Source organism: Myotis yumanensis, unplaced genomic scaffold (genome assembly GCF_028538775.1).
Source record: "Myotis yumanensis isolate MYYU_CA2020_CCGP unplaced genomic scaffold, mMyoYum1.0.hap1 SCAF_3, whole genome shotgun sequence".
NCBI classification, from domain to species: Eukaryota; Metazoa; Chordata; class Mammalia; order Chiroptera; family Vespertilionidae; genus Myotis; species Myotis yumanensis.
The window spans coordinates 118,625,179-118,634,816 of NW_027223754.1; the positions used below are offsets into that span (position 1 = coordinate 118,625,179).

Below are 9,638 nucleotides of genomic sequence, written 5' to 3' on the forward strand. Positions count from 1 at the left end.
GCCCACCGCCATGAGGAAAGCCAGAACAAAACCAGCCGGTGCTCCGTTGGCCCTCCCCATAGTGTGTGTCACCAGCACTGGCTCAGGCTGGGCCACAAATGTTGCTCTCACCATAGGAGGTTTTGTGGGATCATATACTGGTATTAGAGTAGAAAGGGCTTTACAGCTCAGCCAGGCTGACTCACCATCAGAAGCAGGAATCTCCTCTGAAACACTCTAATAGCTGAGCACTGGCCTGTTCCTCAACCTCTAATGACACAGAGCTCACTGCTGTAGGTGGCCCCTTCCGATAAGTGGAAGTGTCCTGTATTTATTCCCAGAGGAAAGCTGATTCCCAGCCACTTCCATATAATGGTGCAGCTTTTGACTTTCAGGCCTCATTGGAATAAGGCTCATCACCCCATCATGCCGAGAATTCTTCAGATAGTTGAAGGTCACATATATTCAAATGCAAACTGAGAGAGCCACAAAATGCTAATCTTACCTGCCATGTACCGTTGTCTAGTGCAGACCCTGAAATCATTTGTAAGTTGGAGTGTTTTGGTTTTTCCTCAGATTGAACCAAATGGTACAAGGCATTCTAAATACTTCTCAATTCTGCCCTTTGGCAGGAGAAGCAAGGAGGGACCTGATGTTGTACCTTTGCAGTTCAGCACTTCCCTATTGCTGGTGCTCAAAAGAGAGACAGGAATGAATGAATGAATGAATGAATGAATGAATACAGGATGAAGGAGTGTGTCCATGCGGCACTCCTGGAGCCATTAAATCTGTGATCTGGGTGAGAGTGGACAAAAATGGGACTGACCCAGGCCCTTGCCTGGTATATTCCGTCAGCCTAGGTGCCCAGTATATTGCGTGTAGGTCAGTGATGGCAAACCTATGACATGCGTGTCAGAGGTGACATGCGAACTCATTTTTTTGGTTGATTTTTCTTTGTTAAATGGCATTTAAATATATACAATAAATATCAAAAATGTAAGTCTTTGTTTTACTATGGTTGCAAATATCAAAAAGTTTCTATATGTGACACGGCACCAGAGTTAAGTTAGGGTTTTCAAAATGCTGACACGCCGAGCTCAAAAGGTTCGCCATCACTGGTACAGGTCGATCCTAGAGATTGTGCCATTGAACAGGCGGGGCATGGAGGGTGGGAATAAGGCAAGACTAGAGTAGGCCTCAGAGCTGAAGAAGCCAGGGGGCCAGTGTGTGGAGCCTGAAGGAGACCTCATGACTCATTAGGGACAGATGTTGAGCATGTCGAGGAGTCAGGGCATAGGGAGCAGCGTGTTCGAAGGTGGAGGACGAGCCCTGACGAGTAACCCCAGGCAGCAGAGTGCAGAGCCCAGTTCCCCTTCCTCCAGGCGGAGGCCTCCCCCAGGGCAGGGCCAGTCCAGCAGCTGTGGCCGCCTCTGCCTCTGTCCTTGCCTCTCTCCTCATGCTCTCTACGGTTGGGGTACAAAATTTAGTTCCCATTACTCAGATGATACCTTTGTTTAGGGGACAATCAGAACTCACTCAGCTTTCACAGTGAGTGAGCAGACCTGCGGCCCTTTGATTCATCCTTTCCTCCCAGAGCCTTATCCTTTAGGGGGCTAATAGGGTGACTGTGTGACACATCTGGGTTTGCACAGGTAGTCTGTGCATCCCTCCCACAGCACCCCATTTCAGTCTTTCCGGTGTCCTAGTGACAGTCCTGGCTCCTTTCTTCTCTTATCCAGTCTTTCGACTTCTTCTAGTTCCTCAAGGATCAAGGTTCTTTGCTTCAGGTTATGATGAATAGCTCAGGGTAACATGGGTTACAGTGCAAGTTTTAATCTAAAATGTTTTCACTTGTTTTGAATACGTATTACCTTTGTTTCTAAATACAGGAATGGAAATTTCCGAAAATCAAAAGAAACTTGCCATGTTAAATGCTCAGAAGGCAGGGCATGGAAAGTCAAAAGGTAAGTTCTGCAGAAGCCTCCCTCTCTGTAATGTGTTTCAGCATTGGGATTCAAATTGGGGGAAGGCTCAGAGTTAGCACATGACCAACTCTGAATGAAGGAGAGGAGTGCGGATGAAACTCAAATTATAGATCCAAGATAACGGGCAGTTTTACCATAATGAGCATTTGATTTTGAATGTACTTCCTTTTTTTTTTTGCTTACATTTGCATATGAGTCTATAAAAGGTGTATTGAATTGGTAGCGAAGAGCTCCCAGACCTCCCTCTGCTGCCCACAACCCCTCTGGGCCCCCCGCTGAGGGGTGATGGTATGGCCAGGTCAGCATTCCTTAGTCTGAGGCAGGTCAGCCACTCTTGAATCTTTGGGACATGTGAGGAGGAATCTCCAACCCCGACGGCATGTCCCGGCGGACTACATTTTAGTTCAAGTAAGAAGATCTGAAAGTTCAGTACATCACGCAGTGAGCTAAGGAAAAACAAGACAGACTTGCTTATTTAGAGCTTATTCTCTACCCTGCAAGCACCTCAGAATGACCGGGCAGCTGTTTAAAAATACCAACGCCCAGGTCACACACACACACACACACACACACCCGGGTTCCGATGTGCAGGCAGAGTTTCTTCGAGTAGGTAATACTAATATTCTAGCCCAACAGAAACACTGAAGATCTTTATTCCAAAAATGTTATATTTTATAAACTTAATTCAGATTGACTCCAAGAGGGATTACCCTATGACATTTATCCTGCTCAGTATTTTCCTAACTGAAAATGCAGAAAGAAGGATCAGTTCAGCCTAGGACTGTGATAAGCCATCAACTGCTGCACCAAGACGAATTCATTGCCAAAATAACACTCAACATTTTCCTGCTCCCACCACTCAAATGCAGAATTTCCCCCCTATGTTACAAACATGTTCAAGGCAGAAAAACGCACCGTATTCTTTTTTACATCTTCACTTTAATGTCTAGTGACCGATAAATATCAATTTATTAGAACTTATTCATTTCTGTGTCTTCCAAGAGTCACTAGCTTAGCAGTGAGGCCCCCGAAAATGCAACTGATGATCACCTGCCAGGCACTTTTCATGAGTTACCTCACTTCATCCTCCGTGTCATCCTGGGAGATAGGGAAAGCCTGTGGCAAGCCAGAGGCAGGGATGGATACTGAACTGAGGTCCTGGCTCCTTCCAAAACCTACACTCTTTCCTCTTATCATGCTGACTTTCACAGGTACTGTGTGGTCTTGTAGCTAATTTTAATACGCCTTTTTAATGACCTCTGCACAAATTTAAAATATCAACTTTAATAAAGCAGTTTTGATTAAACTGATGAGGTATCTGGGTCACTATCCTAGGCACATTACTTCTATTAACTCGTTTGATTCTCATTCCCCAGTAGGCACTGGTATCTCTGCTTTAGATTCAGGGAACTGAAGCACAGGAAAGTCCACTGATTTCCCGAATACTTACAGCTCAGACGTGATAGGCTAGGCTCTGGGCCGAGCAGTGTGGCATTGCTTCTCATCCCAAACAGCCGTCTAGTTCTAATCTTGCCACTTACTGCCATGTGACTATAGATTCACATAACCTCTCTGGTTTCCGTGTTCTTCGCAGCCACATTCCTGTCTGTAATGGTACCTTCTTGGGAGGATTTTTTGTGAGGATTCAGTGAGATAAACTATGTCCCATCTCCACACACAGCATGGGCTAAATGTGTTACGATAGCTGTCAGATGTACTTTCGGTGAATGTGAATTGCGAATCAGCTAAGAACTTGAAGTCTTGGCACTTTTCTTTCCTTTTTGGTTATTAAGTGACTCTCGTTCCATGTGTCTCCTTTCTTCTCTCTTGAGTCAGGCTATAACGGATGCCCCGTGGCCCCACCACACCAGAGCTTGCACCCCATGCACCAGCGCCACGTCACGGTGCCCACCAGCGTCCCTCAGCAGCAGGTGTTCGCCCTGGCAGAACCCAAGCGGAAGCCTTCGCTGTTCTGGCACACCTTCAACAAACTCACCCCTTTCAAGAAATGAAAGCGGGAGGGCGCACCTCGGCCTGTGGCCGTGAAGAGGACCTTTTTGTTCCTTCTGTGCTCAGTCCAAGGACAGTCTATTGGACCCAGTGCTCTTCTTTGGGGCTGAATAAAGAAGAGAAGGACCTGGACTCGCCTTCAGTCTCACAGATGCAGCTGCCTGCTTGGAAGGGGGAGAAGGTGATGATGCTCCCCGATACACAGGAGCCTTCTGTGGTTGTGCCGAGGCGGCCGGCACTGAGGAACTGGTGACGTGCTCTGAAGTGAGTGCTGAGCAGTGAGCCTGCTAGCCTCGCTGGTGAGGAGAGCCAGTGCTGCAGCCCAAGTCCAGGTGCTGCGAGGAAGGACAGGATGGCTCGGGGCTTTTGCATTCGGTTTGAAGGGAATGGTCGTCCAGGGGTTGGGACATCACTGGCACGAGTAAGCCGTTCCTCTCTTCCTTAGTGTTAGGGGACTTAGCCAGACCTGTTCCCTGGTGTCATCTGAACCCACACAGTGGCCACATGATCATTAGCAGGCTTCATCTTGCAGGCTCCTCCCCACACAGGCTGGAGGGAGGCAGGAGGAGCCTGTCTAAAAGCAGGGAGGTCTGCAGTGCAGTAACTTCAGCCTCCTAGGGTGAGGCTGCTTTCCAGGGAGGGAGGGAGGCGGGGAAATCCTGTGGCCGGCTGATGGCGCCAGATAGATCCTTCTCTAGTCAGGTACTCTCCTGCCCACGCTCATACTGTAACTCCACGAGCAGAACCCTGTCTGCTGGTTCATAATCTGAAAACTATTCAAACACATCCGTTTGCAATATAAAAACCCATTCACTTTAGTTTCACGATAAAGTGAATATGCAAATGCACTGATTGAAAGGATTTCTCATTCAGTTGTTCCTGGCACCTTCACCAATAAAGCTATAATGACATTTACGTCCCCTGAGAAAGCTTGAGCTTCAAAGCAAGTCCATCAGCTCCACGCGGAGCCCACTTGGTTGCACTAACCCAAACAGTAGTGCTAACCGTGCCATTATTAGCATGTCAGCGGGTTCCTGAAGATTCCCTCTTTACAAAAGGGGCCTTAACAGAATCTATCTAGACGCAGAGATAGCAGCTGTCCTTTAACGAGGGCCACATGGGCTGGTACCTGTCAGCAGTTTTCTCCTAGTCTTTGTCTATATTGTATTTTTTGATGAAAATAACTTTAAAATGTGTCTGGAGAAGACAGGCTCTGCAACAGAGATGCCATTGTAATTTACTTAGTGCACTGGATGGGGGAGGGTATTGTATGACTCAGTTTGTGTTTTTCTATTTGAAAATCTCCTTTTTGTATGCTACTCTTGGAACGTTCTTTTTTCTACTAGGCCCATGCTTAAGAATAAACAAACCTGTACTGTCAATGACAGAGGTGTAGTCTGAGTCTCTGGGTGTGTGGCTCCTCCACACCCTCCCCCCTGCCAACCCCCCCCCCCCCGCTCCCACACACACACACCCAGAGCTCTTCCGGAAGGAGATGATGACCTGCAACAAGAAGAGGCAATCTTGGACCTCTCGGTGAGGCTTAGAGCAGCATTATGTGAAAGTTTGTCAGAAAATCTTATCGGTTCTTTTTTTAAATCTTTTATTAGCTATGTTTTATTTTATTTTTTTTTAAATCTTTATTGTTGAAAGTATTACATATGTCCCCTTTTTACCCCATTGACCCCCACCCCCCCCACCCCAGGCCTTCACCACCCTATTGTCTGTGTCCATGGGTTATGCATTTGTGCATACAAGGTCTTCCGTTGACCTCTTAACCACCCACGCACCCTCCCCCGCCTTCCTTCTGAGGTTCGACAGTTGCTTCCATGCTTCTATGTCTCTGGATCTATTTTGTTCATCAGTTTATTTTGTTCATTAGATTCCACATATGAGTGAGATCGTGTGATACTTATCTTTCTCTGACTGGCTTATTTTGCTTAGTATACATTTACACAATGGAATACTATGAAGCTATAAAAAAAGAAAGAACTCTTAACTATTTGCAACAGCATGGATGGGCCTAGAGAGTATTACTAGTATGCTAAGCAAAATGTTCCCTGTTCTTGAGCCTGCTCTGCACCTCCGTGTGCTCACTTCTAGGCAGTATTGCTGGAAGGTGGTGCTGCCCCATGGCCAACATCCCTGGGCCACTTCCTGGGACCTTCATAGGGAGTGTCCCAGGATAGAAGCTGCGTTTGTGAGGCTGCGTTTGTGAGGTAGCGTCTCAGGAGGGGCTGTGACTGCATGCATGAGCATGTGTGTGCATGTGTGCTTCATTTTTGAATACATGTCTCAATTTTAGTTGTGTTTATACAACTGACATTTTTATTAACAAAAATTATATATTTTATAAACTATACTAAATATGCTTTTCCTGGATCCCTTACAGAATAACTGTAGGGGTCTCTGTGCTAAAAAAATTGTTCATATACACAGCAATTTTAAACAGCTGGTTGTGGTGTGTGTGTGTGTGTGCGCACGCATGTGTTAAAATATTAAAGAATTATGTTAAAGAAGCAAAGAGTTATTTGCTTAGGTTATATTTTCAATGAGGATTCAGCAAGTAAAGAACCACTCAGAGGGCTTCCATTTACTAATGTTTATTAATGAGCAATGAAGAAATGCTTTAAATTCTGTGACGAGTCCTGGTTTGTTTCCCAGCTGAGCCCTAGCTCTGGTCCCACCTCCTGCTCCAGGCCTCCTAACAGGAGCAGGAAGCTCGGGCACCAGGGCATGCGGCACAGCAGCCCTGTCGGCTCTGTACCTGTGAGAATCACCTGATCAATCAATACCTGTTCTGGTGGATCCTGGTGATTTTGAAAACTGCCAGAATAGATTTTAAATGTTAGAACGACCTTGACTTCTTTAAGTTTGTATGTCCAATTTCAGTTGTTTTACCAAATCCTGGGTTCTATAAAGAATAGGTGGCTCAAGTATTCTAATTTTGGTTTGCCAAACTTCCTCATTGTTCTACTCAGAAAGTAGAGAAAAAGCAGAGTCTTCCATACGGAGGGTGTATGAATTTCATTGGGAATCTCACTCTCTCTGTCTTTCTCTCTTTTTAACCCTACATTGCATAATATGGTGAAACTACCGCCCCCCCCCCCAAAAAAAAACACACAATGATATAGAATTCTGATGAATTTTACTTATACTATTATTCATATTTCAGAATTTGCTAACTCTGTTGAAAGATAGTTGGGTCAAGAGCAACCTTCTCAATGTTGATCATGCCTAAAACTAGCACAGCCTTGCGGTAGCTGTAAGGACTCACAGAGTAGAATTTTTGTAAAGCCCTGAAGAAGTAGCATTCTTTGCTACTTCTTTGGCCTGCAAATTGGAAAAGGAGTGGCAGCAGCTGGCCAGCACTTACACGGGACCATCTGCACAGTTTGTTTTCGGTAGCTCTGATCTTTTTCACCTGGTAGACCTGACTTTGTAGTTGGAAACATTTCGCTTCCATCTCCCTGCTAGTTCTGAATATTGTGGTGTCTTTGTAAACCTAATCTAGATGAAGATTAACTCCATGCGTGTTCTTTTGTAAAATCTTTTGAGCCATGTGACGCAATATTTTACCAGTTGGAAATCTTTACGTGCCCCAGTTGCTGTTATTCCTCAATAAAAATCAACTTAAAACCAGCTTGATTACCTGGAGTTTGGGGGGGAAATTGTTGAGGAGAGAAACAGATGTGTCCCTCCCAGGCCAGTGCCAGCAGCGTGCATAAATGTCCTTCCAAGGCTACGGGACACAAATCAACAAGGTCTGACTGACAAAAACAGTTGTCCCTGCAGTAAGCGTCACCTACAGACTGCTCTCCTGGTTAGATTGTCACCTGGCTAACGCTGCTCTCTGGATGGATGTGGTGGAAGTGGAATTCAAAAGATTTTGAAAAAAAAATAAGTAAAAACTATCTGATCTTGAAAAACCAAAAAGCTTAAATATTTGATGCAGACGTACTGAGCTACAACACATGTATCAATATCATCTTTAGTTATTCCATAGGTATCAACATTCGTATTTAGAAAATACTTGAATTGATTCTGTGATTTCGTAATTGGTCATTTTTTAAGTATTAGCATTATTCATGTTTGACTTACCTACTTTGCAAAGCTTTGGGTAACCTTTTCATGTTAATTCATCAATGTCAAGATGATATTATCTGTATAAGTTGTGACACCTTCCAAACTGATGACTTGGCTGTTGACAGCTGAAAGATGTGTACAGGTTGCTGTAACTTGATATGTATTTTTGTTGAATGAAGTTTTTGTAAAAAAAGAAAAATGTATTTACAATGTTATTGAATGATTTCTTGTAAATGCTGTGAATCTATATTTGTTGTTTTGTATCTGTATATTAAACTTAATTTACCAAACTGGTTCTAGCAATGCATTGCCATGTTAGAATAGGATTTTTTTTTAATGGAGAGAGTATGTCAGTAGGGTTTGTGGGATTCATAACTCATTTCCTGCCTGGGTATTGATAGACTTCTTTTCAGTAATAACTTGTCCGCTAATGAGCTGGATCAGACCATGGACAACTCTGAGAAAGAGCTCTGAGGGAAGCAAATAGGGGCCACTTGAATGGAAAAAGTCACTAAATGCTGGAACAGGCCTGATAAAGCCAACACCCGAAATGAGAAGTCCTATTTTGTAGTGGCAGCTTTTACACAGATGGTGGGAGGTAGATGCACAGAATGTGTTTGCCTTTTCATTTCCCTGCTGCTGGCCAAGGCAAAGGCAGGCCCCTTCCCCAGGAGATCTGCTCGTGCCCTAGGCCTGCCTACCCTCAGGGGTGGGGTAGATAACAATTTCCTCCTCTAATTTACAGCTCAGAAGAGCTAGTAAATAGCCCATTGTTTGCTGTGACTGTAATCAGAAAAGGATTCCTATAAAAGTTGCCAGGCAGCCATTCCCACTTTTTGTTTGTTTACTCTAATAACCTCCTACTTCCCAAACTGGTTTCCCCTCCTGGAGCTGGGCTGAAAGGGGGGGGTGGGGGGGCTGGGACAGGGGAGGGTAAAAGCACCAGGAACCAAGTCTGCCTCTCAAAGGTTGACTCCCAGGGACTCAGGCTGGTACCATAGATAGGCAGGAGTGAAAATAGAGGGCTGTGCCCTAACCGGTTTGGCTCAGTGGATAGAGCGCCGGCCTGCGGACTGAAGGGTCCCAGGTTCGATTCCGGTCAAGGGCATGTACCTTGGTTGTGGGCACATCCCCAGTAGGGGGTGTGCAGGAGGTAGCTGATCGATGTTCCTCTCTCATCGATTTTTCTAACTATCCCTCTCCCTTCCTCTCTAAAAAATTAGTAAAATATATAGAAAAGAAAAAGAAAATGGAGGGCTGTAGCCATTTCCTCTGGCAGAGTCCTGGGGAAATGACATGAGCCACCTACCCTATGCCCGGGAAAGACCACCTGAAATGTATGAATCCTTCAAAAGGAGCTTATGGTCAAAGAGGGAAGGCAAACATGAGGTACAATTACAATTGAGAGTGAACTATGCACAGCAGGAGTGTGTACATGCTATGAAAGGCCTTCAGGACATGGGGTCCCTTCCTCTGGTGGCGGGTGGGAAGGCAGCACACAGGAGGCCAGGGCCCAGCGGGGCTCTGGAGGGTTAACTCAGCACAGCAGGCGGGGAGGTTTGCTGGCCAGTGTGATGC

General features: G+C 45.4%; 1 protein-coding gene across 7 annotated transcripts in view; it reads left to right on the top strand.

Annotated features, from left to right (window-relative positions):
* Positions 1-8,350, top strand: part of SPATA13 (spermatogenesis associated 13) — a 357,606-nt gene extending 349,256 nt beyond the window's left edge. For all 7 annotated transcript variants that reach the window (XM_070409466.1, XM_070409465.1, XM_070409463.1 and 4 more), the window contains 2 exons: positions 1,869-1,943; positions 3,801-8,350. In XM_070409466.1, coding sequence (XP_070265567.1) covers positions 1,869-1,943; positions 3,801-3,976 — 251 coding nt within the window. In that variant the 3' untranslated portion in view covers positions 3,977-8,350. The remainder of the gene's footprint in view (positions 1-1,868; positions 1,944-3,800) is intronic.
* Positions 8,351-9,638: the final 1,288 nt, after the last annotated feature.